General features: G+C 39.6%; 1 protein-coding gene across 4 annotated transcripts in view; it reads left to right on the top strand.

Moving 5' to 3' along the window:
• ebf3b (EBF transcription factor 3b) overlaps positions 1-14,809 on the top strand; it is a 353,021-nt gene extending 338,212 nt beyond the window's left edge. For 2 of the 4 annotated variants that reach the window (XM_061968091.1, XM_061968083.1), the window contains exons 15-16: positions 6,899-6,988; positions 12,864-14,809. In XM_061968091.1, the coding sequence (XP_061824075.1) occupies positions 6,899-6,988; positions 12,864-12,895 (122 nt within the window). In that variant the 3' untranslated portion in view covers positions 12,896-14,809. Of the gene's footprint in view, positions 1-6,898; positions 7,067-12,863 lie in introns of all 4 variants that reach the window. The other 2 variants (XM_061968075.2, XM_061968066.1) reach the window with 1 other exon arrangement.
• Positions 14,810-15,617: the final 808 nt, after the last annotated feature.

Genomic DNA, 15,617 nt, shown 5'->3' with positions numbered 1-15,617 from the left:
ATGTCCACTACAATGGACGCTTGTTTTTGGCGCTACTATGTAAAACACAAATGTCCACTGCAGTGGACACTTGCTTTTAGTCTATTTCATTTGTCAGAGTTACACATTTTAAGAATAAAATCACCCTTTTGTGATAAAAGTCAAATGTCCACTACAGTGGACGCTTGTTTTTGGCGCTACTATGTAAAACACAAATGTCCACTGCAGTGGACGCTTGCTTTTAGTCTATTTCATTTGTCAGAGTTACACATTTTAGGAATAAAATCACCCTTTTGTGATAAAAGTCAAATGTCCACTACAGTGGACGCTTGTTTTTGGCGCTACTATGTAAAACACAAATGTCCACTGCAGTGGACACTTGCTTTTAGTCTATTTCATTTGTCAGAGTTACACATTTTAAGAATAAAATCACCCTTTTGTGCAAAAGCCAAATGTCCACTACAGTGGACGCTTGTTTTTGGCGCTAATATGTAAAACACAAATGTCCACTGCAGTGGACACTTGCTTTTAGTCTATTTCATTTGTCAGAGTTACACATTTTAAGACTAAAATCACCCTTTTGTGATAAAAGTCAAATGTCCACTACAATGGACGCTTGTTTTTGGCGCTACTATGTAAAACACAAATGTCCACCGAAGTGGACGCTTGCTTTTAGTCTATTTCATTTGTCAGAGTTACACATATTAGGAATAAAATCACCCTTTTGTGATAAAAGTCAAATGTCCACTACAGTGGACGCTTGTTTTTGGCGCTAATATGTAAAACACAAATGTCCACTGCAGTGGACACTTGCTTTTAGTCTATTTCATTTGTCAGAGTTACACATTTTAAGACTAAAATCACCCTTTTGTGATAAAAGTCAAATGTCCACTACAATGGACGCTTGTTTTTGGCGCTACTATGTAAAACACAAATGTCCACTGCAGTGGACACTTGCTTTTAGTCTATTTCATTTGTCAGAGTTACACATTTTAAGAATAAAATCACCCTTTTGTGATAAAAGTCAAATGTCCACTACAGTGGACGCTTGTTTTTGGCGCTACTATGTAAAACACAAATGTCCACTGCAGTGGACGCTTGCTTTTAGTCTATTTCATTTGTCAGAGTTACACATTTTAGGAATAAAATCACCCTTTTGTGATAAAAGTCAAATGTCCACTACAGTGGACGCTTGTTTTTGGCGCTACTATGTAAAACACAAATGTCCACTGCAGTGGACACTTGCTTTTAGTCTATTTCATTTGTCAGAGTTACACATTTTAAGAATAAAATCACCCTTTTGTGCAAAAGCCAAATGTCCACTACAGTGGACGCTTGTTTTTGGCGCTAATATGTAAAACACAAATGTCCACTGCAGTGGACACTTGCTTTTAGTCTATTTCATTTGTCAGAGTTACACATTTTAAGACTAAAATCACCCTTTTGTGATAAAAGTCAAATGTCCACTACAATGGACGCTTGTTTTTGGCGCTACTATGTAAAACACAAATGTCCACCGAAGTGGACGCTTGCTTTTAGTCTATTTCATTTGTCAGAGTTACACATATTAGGAATAAAATCACCCTTTTGTGATAAAAGTCAAATGTCCACTACAGTGGACGCTTGTTTTTGGCGCTAATATGTAAAACACAAATGTCCACTGCAGTGGACACTTGCTTTTAGTCTATTTCATTTGTCAGAGTTACACATTTTAAGACTAAAATCACCCTTTTGTGATAAAAGTCAAATGTCCACTACAATGGACGCTTGTTTTTGGCGCTACTATGTAAAACACAAATGTCCACCGAAGTGGACGCTTGCTTTTAGTCTATTTCATTTGTCAGAGTTACACATTTTAGGAATAAAATCACCCTTTTGTGATAAAAGTCAAATGTCCACTACAGTGGACGCTTGTTTTTGGCGCTAATATGTAAAACACAAATGTCCACTGCAGTGGACACTTGATTTGGTCTATTTCATTTGTCAGAGTTACACATTTGAAGAATAAAATTACCCTTTTGTGATAAAAGTAAATTGTCCACTACAGTGGACGCTTGTTTTTGGCGCTACTATGCAAAACACAAATGTCCACTGCAGTGGACGCTTGCTTTTAGTCTATTTCATTTGTCAGAGTTACACATTTTAAGAATAAAATCACCCTTTTGTGATAAAAGTCAAATGTCCACTACAGTGGACGCTTGTTTTTGGCGCTACTATGTAAAACAGAAATGTCCACTGGAGTGGACACTTGATTTGGTCTATTTCATTTGTCAGAGATACACATTTTAAGAATAAAAACTTCCTTTTTGTGCAAAAGCCAAATGTCCACTACATTGGACGCTCGTTTTTGGCGCTACTATGCAAAACACAAATGTCCACTGCAGTGGACACTTGATTTGGTCTATTTCTTTTGTCAGAGTTACACATTTTGAGGGTGGGAAAATAACACCCAAATGTCCATTACAGTGGACGTGTGTTTTTGGATCTATTTCTTTAGTTTTGAGGGGGGGGGGGGAGAATTACACACAGATGTCCACTGCAGTGGACGTTTGTCAGTGGTCTATTTCTTTTGTCAGAGTTACACATTTAAGGGGGAACAATCAAACACAAATGTCCACTGCAGTACACGTTTGTTATTGGTCTATTTATTTTGCCAGAGTTACACTTTAAGGAGTGCGGGGAGGAATCAAACGCAAATGTCCACTACAACGGACGCTCGTTTTTGGTGCTACTATGCAAAACACAAGTGTCCACTGGAGTGGACGTTTGTTATTAGTCTTATTTCTTTTTTCAGAGCTACACATTTTGAGGGGGGGAACACAAATGTCCACTGCAGTGGACGTTTGTTTTTGAATCTATTCCCTTTCTCCGAGTTACACATTTTAAGTATAAAATCGCCCAAATGTCCACTGCAGTGGACGTTTGTCATTGGTCTATTTTTTTTGTCAGAGTTATACCTTTTGAGGGGAATAAAAATCAAACACAAATGTCCACTTCAGTGGACGTTTGTTATTGTATCTATTTTTTTGTCAGAGTTGCACATTTCAAGAATAAAATCACCCAAATGTCCACTGCAGTGGACGTTTGTTATTGGTCTATTCATTTTGTCAGAGTTACACATTTTGAAAACAAAGTCGCCCTTTTGTGCAAAACACAAATGTCCACTACAACGCACGCTTGTTTTTGGCGTTACTATGCAAAACACAAATGTCCACTGGAGTGGACACTTGTGTGTATCGATTTCCTTCGTCCGAGTTACACATTTTAAGAATAAAATTGCCCAAATGTCCACTGCAGTGGACGTTTGTTTTTGTATCTGTCCCTTTGTCAGGGTTACACATTTTAAGAATAAAATCACCCCTTTTGTGATAAAAGCCAAATGTCCACTTCAGTGGACGTTTGTCATTGGTCTACTCTTTTGTCAGAGTTACACCTTTAAGGCGGATATAAATGGGCCAAATGTCCACTACAGTGGACGTTTGTTATTGTATCTATTCTTTTGTCTTAGTTACACATTTTAGGAATAAAATCATTGAAATGTCCACTGCAGTGGACGTTTGTTATTGGTCTATTCTTTTGTCAGAGTTACACCTTTAAGGGGGATAAAAATGGGCCAAATGTCCACTACAGTGGACATTTGTTATTGGACGTTTGTTATTGGTCTATTCTTTTGTCAGAGTTACACCTTTAAGGGGGATAAAAGTGGGCCAAATGTCCACTACAGTGGACGTTTGTTATTGTATCTATTCTTTTGTCTTAGTTACACATTTTAGGAATAAAATCATTGAAATGTCCACTGCAGTGGACGTTTGTTATTGGTCTATTCTTTTGTCAGAGTTACACCTTTAAGGGGGATAAAAGTGGGCCAAATGTCCACTACAGTGGACGTTTGTCATTGGTCTATTCTTTTGTCAGAGTTGCACATTTAAAGGGGTTAGAAATGGGCCAAATGTCCACTACAGTGGACGTTTGTCATTGGTCTACTCTTTTGTCAGAGTTACACCTTTAAGGGGGATAAAAATGGGCCAAATGTCCACTACAGTGGACGTTTGTCATTGGTCTATTCTTTTGTCAGAGTTACACATTCTAGTAATAAAATAATTGAAATGTCCACTGCAGTGGACGTTTGTCATTGGTCTACTCTTTTGTCAGAGTTACACCTTTAAGGGCGATAGAAATGGGCCAAATGTCCACTACAGTGGACGTTTGTCATTGGTCTATTCTTTTGTCAGAGTTACACCTTTAAGGGGGATAAAAATGGGCCAAATGTCCACTACAGTGGACGTTTGTTATTGGATGTTTGTCATTGGTCTACTCTTTTGTCAGAGTTACACCTTTAAGGGGGATAGAAATGGGCCAAATGTCCACTACAGTGGACGTTTGTTATTGTATCTATTCTTTTGTCTTAGTTACACATTTTAGGAATAAAATCATTGATATGTCCACTGCAGTGGACGTTTGTCATTGGTCTACTCTTTTGTCAGAGTTACACCTTTAAGGGGGATAAAAATGGGCCAAATGTCCACTCCAGTGGACGTTTGTTATTGTATCTATTCTTTTGTCAGAGTTACACCTTTAAGGGGGATAGAAATGGGCCAAATGTCCACTACAGTGGACGTTTGTTATTGTATCTATTCTTTTGTCAGAGTTACACCTTTAAGGGGGATAAAAACGGGCCAAATGTCCACTACAGTGGACGTTTGTTATTGGTCTACTCTTTTGTCAGAGTTACACCTTTAAGGGGGATGGAAATGGGCCAAATGTCCACTACAGTGGACGTTTGTTACTGGACGTTTGTTATTGGTCTATTCTTTTGTCAGAGTTACACCTTTAAAGGGGATAGAAATGGGCCAAATGTACACTACAGTGGACATTTGTTATTGTATCTATTCTTTTGTCAGAGTTACACATTCTAGTAATAAAATAATTGAAATGTCCACTGCAGTGGACGTTTGTTATTGGTCTACTCTTTTGTCAGAGTTACACCTTTAAGGGGGATAAAAATGGGCCAAATGTCCACTACAGTGGACGTTTGTTATTGTATCTATTCTTTTGTCAGAGTTACACCTTTAAGGGGGATAAAAACGGGCCAAATGTCCACTACAGTGGACGTTTGTTATTGGTCTACTCTTTTGTCAGAGTTACACCTTTAAGGGGGATGGAAATGGGCCAAATGTCCACTACAGTGGACGTTTGTTACTGGACGTTTGTTATTGGTCTATTCTTTTGTCAGAGTTACACCTTTAAGGGGGATAGAAATGGGCCAAATGTACACTACAGTGGACATTTGTTATTGTATCTATTCTTTTGTCAGAGTTACACATTCTAGTAATAAAATAATTGAAATGTCCACTGCAGTGGACGTTTGTTATTGGTCTACTCTTTTGTCAGAGTTACACCTTTAAGGGGGATAAAAATGGGCCAAATGTCCACTACAGTGGACGTTTGTTATTGTATCTATTCTTTTGTCAGAGTTACACCTTTAAGGGGGATAGAAATGGGCCAAATGTCCACTACAGTGGACGTTTGTTATTGGTCTACTCTTTTGTCAGAGTTACACCTTTAAGGGGGATAGAAATGGGCCAAATGTCCACTACAGTGGACGTTTGTTATTGTATCTATTCTTTTGTCAGAGTTACACCTTTAAGGGGGATAGAAATGGGCCAAATGTCCACTACAGTGGATGTTTGTCATTGGTCTACTCTTTTGTCAGAGTTACACCTTTAAGGGCGATAGAAATGGGCCAAATGTCCACTACAGTGGACGTTTGTTATTGTATCTATTCTTTTGTCAGAGTTACACCTTTAAGGGGGATAAAAATGGGCCAAATGTCCACTACAGTGGACGTTTGTTATTGGACGTTTGTCATTGGTCTACTCTTTTGTCAGAGTTACACCTTTAAGGGGGATAGAAATGGGCCAAATGTCCACTACAGTGGACATTTGTTATTGGACGTTTGTTACTGGTCTACTCTTTTGTCAGAGTTACACCTTTAAGGGGGATAGAAATGGGCCAAATGTCCACTACAGTGGACATTTGTTATTGGACGTTTGTTACTGGTCTACTCTTTTGTCAGAGTTACACCTTTAAGGGGGATAGAAATGGGCCAAATGTCCACTACAGTGGACATTTGTTACTGGTCTACTCTTTTGTCAGAGTTACACCTTTAAGGGGGATAGAAATGGGCCAAATGTCCACTACAGTGGACATTTGTTACTGGTCTACTCTTTTGTCAGAGTTACACCTTTAAGGGGAATAGAAATGGGCCAAATGTCCACTACAGTGGACATTTGTTATTGGACGTTTGTTACTGGTCTACTCTTTTGTCAGAGTTACACCTTTAAGGGGGATAGAAATGGGCCAAATGTCCACTACAGTGGACATTTGTTACTGGTCTACTCTTTTGTCAGAGTTACACCTTTAAGGGGGATAAAAATGCGCCAAATGTCCACTACAGTGGACGTTTGTTATTGGACGTTTGTTATTGGTCCATTTTTTTGTCAGAGTTACACCTTTAAGGGGGATAGAAATGGGCCAAATGTCCACTACAGTGGACATTTGTTATTGTATCTATTCTTTTGTCAGAGTTACACATTTTAGGAATAAAATCATTGAAACGTCCACTGCAGTGGACGTTTGTTATTGATCTACTCTTTTGTCAGAGTTACACCTTTAAGGGGGATAAAATGGGCCAAATGTCCACTAGAGTGGACACCAGGTGAAGGTGAGTATCCACTGGGTGTTTATTTCAAGTAGTTGATGAGGGGGGGCGAGTAAATACCGCCCGCCTCGACCCGGCAGTGACGTTCCCCCCAGCCTTGCCTGGACCCCCCACCCCCCACCCCCCACCCCCCTCCCCCAGCACGTTCTCACTCTCACCCGCCCCGCTGCCCCCCTCCCCTCCCTGTCGTCTCCGCAGTTAAACAAAAGAGCGCCTTCGCCCCTGTGGTCCGACCTCAGGCCTCCCCACCCCCCTCCTGCACCAGCGCCAACGGCAACGGACTGCAAGGTGAGCCCCCCTCACCCCCTCATCCTTTCCCCACGGACTACTGGTCAGATACCGCTGCTCAGGCCTCTGTCCGGTTTGGTGAGGGATTAATCATTACACATATTTGCATTTTGACAGGCCAATTTACACCTCACACACACACACACACACACACACACACGCACACACGCACACACACACTCACACGCCACTCATCTTACATGTGGACTCCCGGTGCAAGGATGATCCCCCCTTCCGAAAGACCCTGGCCACAATTGTTTGGCTAATTATGTTTATTAGGTTTTGTCAGCGCCGCCAGGATTGGTGTGGAAACAAGCGGCGCCCCAAGATTAATAACACGGGGCTTAATGAAGTGGGAAATTAAAGTTCATCTTGCTACACGTTCCTACTTATTAATACATGTTGTGCAGAAATTAATGAGCGGTGCCTCGCCGCCATCATCATCTGCGCTGGCAAACTTAAAAGCGTTCCAAGCATGACTCGACGAACACACTCGCCGCCAAATATCGTCGTACATCACCGCCGCCACTTCGCCGGCCGCCTAATTGTTCAAACGCGCGCAAGCGGCGCACGCCGGGGTGGAGCGCCGACGCTAATGATGTCCCGAACAGATGGTCAGCGAAGCGGACGGAAAGATACCTTTGATCATCTCGGAGAGCGCTCATAAATGAAGAGGGGATTGGGGGGCGGGGCTTAATATTGATGTGGCGACGAACCAACACACTCCCAAATGGAGCGAAGCGTCGTTACTTCCTTTGACGACGCACGTCGGAAATTAACCGAGAACTAGAAATAAGCGACTTAAAGACGTGTCTCAAAAGTCTCGGTTGGTAGAGCGGCCGTGCCAGCAACTTGAGGGTTCCAGGTTCGATGCCGCACTTCCGCCATCCTAGTCACTGCAAGACACTTCACCCACCTGCTCCCAGTGCCACCCACGCTGCTTTAAATGTAACTCAGATATTGGGTTTCACTAGAGAAAAAGCGCTATATAAATATAATTCACTTCACTAATTCACTATTTTCTTATTAGAAGTTTTTATGAAGGAAATAATCACCGAATAAGTCCGGTTCTCACCAGTTTATAGTCTGTTTCTGGCAAATATTGCAAAAGTCTGTCTTAACCAGAAAGTACCTAGCTGTGCTCAGTTGTAATACCATGTTCCACCACTTGTGGCAGTAATGACAACATCAAACAAACAGAAGAAGTCAGGTCCTAAAGTCTTACAGGATTTTAGCGCAAAAATTATGACTAAAATGGAGAAGCTGTATTTTCATTTGCGCTTACATTTTATTGATAGTTTATTTAGACTTAGACCGAGGAGCGGTACGGCTCGGTTGGTAGAGTGGCCCGTGCCAGCAACTTGAGGGTTCCAGGTTCGATCCCCGCTCCCGCCATCCTAGTCACTGCCGTCGTGTCCTTGGGCAAGACACTTTACCCACCTGCTTTACCCCCAGTGCCACCCACGCTGGTTTAAATGTAACTCAGATATCGGGTTTCACTATGTAAAAGCGCTTTGAGTCACTAGAGAAAAAGCGCTATATAAATGTAATTCACTTCACTAATTCACTATTCTCTTCTTAGAAATTTTTATGGACGAAATAATCACCGAATAAGTCCGGTTCTCACCAGTTTATAGTCTGTTTCTGGCAAATATTGCAAAAGTCTGTCTTAACCAGAAAGTACCAGTGCTCAGTTGTAATACCATGTTCCACCACTTGTGGCAGTAATGACAACATCAAACAAACAGAAGAAGTCGGGTCCTAAAGTCTTACAGAATTTTAGCGCAAAAATTATGACTAAAATGGAGAAGATGTATTTTCATTTGCGCTTACATTTTATTGATCGTCTATTTAGACTTAGACTTAGGAGCGGTACGGCTCGGTTGGTAGAGTGGCCCGTGCCAGCAACTTGAGGGTTCCAGGTTCGATCCCTCCTCCCGCCATCCTAGTCACTGTCGTCGTGTCCTTGGGCAAGACACTTTACCCACCTGCTCTACCCCCAGTGCCACCCACGCTGCTTTAAATGTAACTCAGATATTGGGTTTCACTAGAGAAAAAGCGCTATATAAATATAATTCACTTCACTAATTCACTATTTTCTTATTAGAAGTTTTTAAGAAGGAAATAATCACCGAATAAGTCCGGTTCTCACCAGTTTATAGTCTGTTTCTGGCAAATATTGCAAAAGTCTGTCTTAACCACAAAGTACCTAGCTGTGCTCAGTTGTAATACCATGTTCCACCACTTGTGGCAGTACTGACAACATCAAACAAACAGAAGAAGTCAGGTGCTAAAGTCTTACAGAATTTTAGCGCAAAAATTATGACTAAAATGGTGAAGCTGTATTTTCATTTGCGCTTACATTTTATTGATCGTTTATTTAGACTTAGACTTAGGAGCGGTACGGCTCGGTTGGTAGAGTGGCCCGTGCCAGCAACTTGAGGGTTCCAGGTTCGATCCCCGCTTCCCGCCATCCTAGTCACTGCCGTCGTGTCCTTGGGCAAGACACTTTACCCACCTGCTCTACCCCCAGTGCCACCCACGCTGGTTTAAATGTAACTCAGATATCGGGTTTCACTATGTAAAAGTGCTTTGAGTCACTAGAGAAAAAGCGCTATATAAATATAATTCACTTCACTAATTCACTATTTTCTTATTAGAAGTTTTTATGAAGGAAATAATCACCGAATAATTCCGGTTCTCACCAGTTTATAGTCTGTTTGTGGCAAATATTGTAAAAGTCTGTCTTAACCACAAAGTACCAGTGCTCAGTTGTAATACCATGTTCCACCACTTGTGGCAGTACTGACAACATCAAACAAACAGAAGAAGTCAGGTGCTAAAGTCTTACAGAAGTTTAGCGCAAAAATTATGACTAAAATGGAGAAGCTGCGCTTACATTTTATCGATGGTTTATTTAAGAAACATGTATTATTTAATTAGATGTATTTCATTTTAACACTGTGAATATTCTTTATTCATTTTTATGAATTTATTACGTAATTAATGTTTATTTATAATTTATTTCATATAATTTGAGGTTATTAACCTGTTAGAAATAATGATTAAATATGATTAAAATCAAGAGTAGGAATACTGGTTTCAGTGGTAATATTTGATAATATTGTATTTAATTGTACTGTTACGAGACAGTCGCTGTATGCTGACAAGGCAATTTGATTCATTTTAATTTGACTCTCGATTCTAAACGCTTCAGGCAATATGTTTGACATACGAGAACATCGCATTAGTGACAACAACGAAATGAAAGCGTGAGTATTGTTTTTAATTGTACTGTTACGAGACAATCGCTGTATGCTGACAAGGCAATCCGATTCCTTTTAATTTGATTCTCCAAATTAAAACAATTCTTGCAATATATTACGTGGTATAAAAATCTAATAATTTCACATACAAGAATGTCGCATCAGTGACAATAATGAAATGAAAGCAAGAGTATCGTATTTAATTGTACTGTTACGAGACAATCGCTGTATGCTGACAAGGCAATTTGATTCCTTTTATTTTGATTCTCGATTCAAAACGATTCAGGCAATATATTACGTTATGTTTGACATACGATAACGTCGCATTAGTGACAGCAATGAAATGAAAGCGTGAGTATTGTATTTAATTGTACTGTTACGAGACAATCGCTGTATGCTGACAACGCAATTTGATTCCTTTTCATTTGATTCTCGATTCAAAACGATTCTTGCAATGTATGGAAAATGTTAATTGGAGATTGTTACGAGACGATAGCTGTATGAATGTTTGTATGTCGGACGCCCGCTACATACACTGTGACTGTCGGAGGCGTGGCCTAAACAGGAAGTCGGCGTTTTGAAGGCGTTACAAACATGTTTTTTTACTAAAAGCCCCGCGACAAACCAACATGCGGAACCTGATTAAAAAGTAGCGATACGGGTTACTCACTGGAAAGTTCCATTACACACACACGCACACACACACACACACACACACACACACACACACACACACACACACACACACACACACACACACACACACACACTCTTGTATTTCTTACCTTCTTGAGACCTCCGAAAAATGCCTCCCTCTTTAGGACCACCCTTTCTAGATATATAAAGATGTGTATTTACAACATTCATAATATATACATACTATGCAAAAATTTAAAAAAAGGTTATTTTTTTTTACATTTTTTGTTTGTAATTAGTTTTTAATCTTCATTATTTACTTCAGGTTATTACAGTATGTATCTATATACATATTTTTTTTTTTTTAATAAATTTTGACCAAAGGGGGCACTTTTGATTTTTTTTACACACACTTGTTATTTCATATGTTGACCAGAGGGGGAGCACTTTTAAATTTTTTACACACACTTGTTATTTCATATGTTGACCACAGAAGGAGCACTTAACATTTTTTACACACACTTGTTATTTCATATGTTGGTCAGAGGGGGAGCACTTCAAATTTTTACACACACATGTTATTACATATGTTGACCAGAGGGGGAGCATTTCAAATTTTTACACACACTTGTTATTGCATACATTGACCAGAGGGGGAGCACTTAACATTTTTACACACACTTGTTGTTTCATATGTTGACCAGAGGGGGAGCACTTAACATTTTTACACACACTTGTTATTTCATATGTTGGCCAGAGGGGGAGCACTTAACATTTTTACACACACTTGTTATTACATATGTTGACCAGCGGGGGAGCATTTAACATTTTTATACTCACTTGTTATCATATATGTCGACCAGAGGGGGAGCACATAACATTTTTACACACACTTGTTATTTCATATGTTGACCAGAGGGGGAGCACTTCAAATTTTTACACACACTTGTTATTTCATATGTTGGCCAGAGGGGGAGCACTTAAATTTTTTATACACACTTCTTATTTCATATGTTGACCAGAGGGGGAGCACTTAACATTTTTACACTCACTTGTTATTACATATGTCAACCAGAGGGGGAGCACTTAACATTTGTACACACACTTGTTATTTCATATGTTGGCCAGAGGGGGAGCACTTAACATTTTTACACACACTTGTTATTTCATATGTTGACCAGAGGGGGAGCACTTAACATTTTTACACACACTTGTTATTTCATATGTTGGCCAGAGGGGGAGCACTTCAATTTTTTTATACACACTTCTTAATTCATATGTTGACCAGAGGGGGAGCACTTAACATTTTTACACACACTTGTTATTACATATGTTGGCCAGAGGCGGATCACTTCAAATTTTTACACAAACTTTGTTATTTCATATGTTGACCAGAGGGGGAGCACTTTTAAATTTTTTTACACACACTTGTTATTTCATATGTTAGCCAGAGGGGGAGCACTTAACATTTTTACACACACTTGTTATTTCATATGTTGACTAGAGGGGGAGCACTTAACATTTTTACACTCACTTGTTATTACATATGTCAACCAGAGGGGGAGCACTTAACATTTTTACACACACTTGTTATACGTATGTTGGCCAGAGGGGGCACACTTAAAATTTTTTACACACACTTGTTATTTCATACGTTGACCAGAGGGGGAGCACTTTTATAACCGACACACAGTTTTTGGAAAATCCCTCCTTTTTGAGACCGCCCTCATTTTGACCAGCAGGGGTGCAAATGAGACATTCTCTATTAGATGCAAATGATGATTTATGTCATCACCTGTTCACACCTCCTCATATGGACGCTACTTTTCCTTGTCGATGTCTCAAGAAGGGTAGAAATACAAGAACACACCTACACACCTACACACACACACTAGAATATTTCATGTTTCACATTTATTTCCAGCAATGTTTCAAGCTGACTCCCAACTAATCACCTCTTTCTTCTCCTTCAGCCATGTCCGGCCTCGTGGTCCCGCCCATGTAAAAAAAAAAAAAAAAATGCACTTTTTGAACGCCAGTCCACCACTTTTACCGGGACAAGCCCGCCCCCCCCCCCCCCCTCGCCCGCCCCCCCCTCTCTCTCGGCACACGGCTGGTGTATAATGTATAATCGACTGCTTGTTCTGTTTTTAAAGATGGAGGTTTAAAAAAAAAAATATGAAAAAAATGTCAAAATGACTTTTAACCTTTGCCCCCCCGAAGAGAAAAAGGATTTCGTGAGGAGGATTTTTTTTTTTTTTTTTTTTTTTTCTTCCTGGGACTTTTTTTTTTTAATTTTTTGGTGTGACCCTCGCCACCCCCCTCCTCCTCCACCCCTGACGAGGACACGTGATGATGATGAAGGGTTTATTTTGTATACGCATTCAATACTGGAAGGGACTCTGCGTTGTACAGTAAAAAAAAAACAAAAAAAAACCACACTGATGTACAGTAACACTTGCCAATATCAACTTCTTTGCCCCCCCCCTCCCTGTTCCAACTTTATAATGTGACTTTTTTTTGTTGTTGTTGTATTTTTAAACGTGTGCGGGGGGCGAGGGGGGAGAAAAACACCGGGGCCAAGACCGTGTCAACTGGAAATGATATTGATCCTAAAAAAAAAGGCGAGGGGGGGGAAGAGAAAAGCTGGGGGGGCCATGTTTCATTCCTGCATTTTAACTTAAATTTTGTAATTTATTGTAGCTAGAAAAAATGTCATGAAGAAAAGGAGAAGAATCCCGTTGGAGTCGACAAGCACACTGATGATGTGTACAGAAGCACTGCTCCGTTCATGATGATGATGATGATGATGATGATGTACTTCCACGTCTAGAGCTTCCTTTTTAAAGCAAGTGTGTTTTCCCGCCATTGTCACCGCCCCGTCGGTCCGCGCATGCGCGAAGACCGCGACACTTCCTCCTTTACGGCAGCCATGATTGAGCACGTCGCCGCTTAAAACAAAGGTAATACCGTGGTTTTCTTTTCTTTTTTTTTTGTCATCTTTATTTGAATAACAATGTCACATTAAGTAAGCAAACGTTATTTATGAAACAAGTGTTTATTTTGAAACCGTACAGAACGATGTGCTCAGCAGCCTTAAATGGCAAAGAAATCAATTTTTTTTTACTACTTTATTTACATCACTGACCATTTAAAAGGCCGCATATAGATTAGAGTTACAGTAAGTGCCTTGTTTAAAAGAAAAATAGATCGACATTTTAATAATTAAATCCGCCCCCGTGTGTCATTTATTGGCATGACAGGGAAAGTTGTTTAAAATGTGGCGATACTACATCATTTTTTTTTTTAATCCTACCCCATGATCATGTGTATATTCGTGTTCCCTTTTTTATTCCGCTGTGTTTTATTAGTACAAAACAATCATTAAAGATTGAAATATCACAGAACACGACGGCAAAGGTCGTCGTAAAAAAAAATAAAAAATAAAAAATGGACGTCGTCTTCGCGCCACAGGAAGTGACGTCCAATTTTAATAAATAAATCCGCCCCCGTGTGTCATTTACTAGCATGACAGGGAAAGTTGTTTAAAATGTGGCGATACTACATCGTTTTTTTTTTTATCCTACCCCATGGTCATGTGTATATTCGTGTTCCCTTTTTTATTCCGATGTGTTTTATTAGTACAAAACAATCATTAAACATTGAACTATCACAGAACACGACGGCAAAGGTCGTCGTAAAAAAAATAAAAAATAAAAAATGGACGTCGTCTTCGCGCCACAGGAAGTGACGTCCAATTTTAATAAATGTGGCGATACTACATCGTTTTTTTTTTTAAATCCTACCCCATGATCATGTGTATTTTCGTGGTCCCTTTTTTTTTCCGATGTGTTTTATTAGTACAAAACAATCATTAAACATTGAAATATCACAGAACACGACGGCAAAGCTCGTCAAAATAAAAAAAATGGACGTCGTCTTCGCGCCACAGGAAGTGACGTCCAATTTTAATAAATAAATCCGCCCCCGTGTGTCATTTATTGGCATGACAGGGAAAGTTTAAAATGTGGCGATACTACATCGTTTTTTTTTTTAAATCCTACCCCATCATCATGTGTATATTCGTGTTCCCTTTTTTATTCCGATGTGTTTTATTAGTACAAAACAATCATTAAACATTGAAATATCACAGAACACGACGGCAAAGGTCGTCTAAAAAAAAATAAAAAATAAAAAATGGACGTCGTCTTCGCGCCACAGGAAGTGACGTCCAATTTTAATAAATAAATCCGCCCCCGTGTGTCATTTACTGGCATGACAGGGAAAGTTGTTTAAAATGTGGCGATACTACATCGTTTTTTTTTTTTAATCCTACCCCATGATCATGTGTATATTCGTGTTCCCTTTTTTATTCCGATGTGTTTTATTAGTACAAAACAATCATTAAACATTGAAATATCACAGAACACGACGGCAAAGGTCGTCGTAAAAAAAATAAAAAATAAAAAATGGACGTCGTCTTCGCGCCACAGGAAGTGACGTCCAATTTTAATAAATAAATCCGCCCCCGTGTGTCATTTACTGGCATGACAGGGAAAGTTGTTTAAAATGTGGCGATACTACATCGTTTTTTTTTTTAAAATCCTACCCCATGATCATGTGTATATTCGTGTTCCCTTTTTTATTCCGATGTGTTTTATTAGTACAAAACAATCATTAAACATTGAAATATCACAGAACACGACGGCAAAGGTCGTCGTAAAAAA

Source organism: Nerophis lumbriciformis, linkage group LG02 (assembly GCF_033978685.3).
Source record: "Nerophis lumbriciformis linkage group LG02, RoL_Nlum_v2.1, whole genome shotgun sequence".
In the NCBI taxonomy this organism is placed as follows: Eukaryota; Metazoa; Chordata; class Actinopteri; order Syngnathiformes; family Syngnathidae; genus Nerophis; species Nerophis lumbriciformis.
The sequence above is the reverse complement of the archived record's forward strand: the minus strand, read 5'-3'. Positions and strand labels throughout refer to the sequence as shown.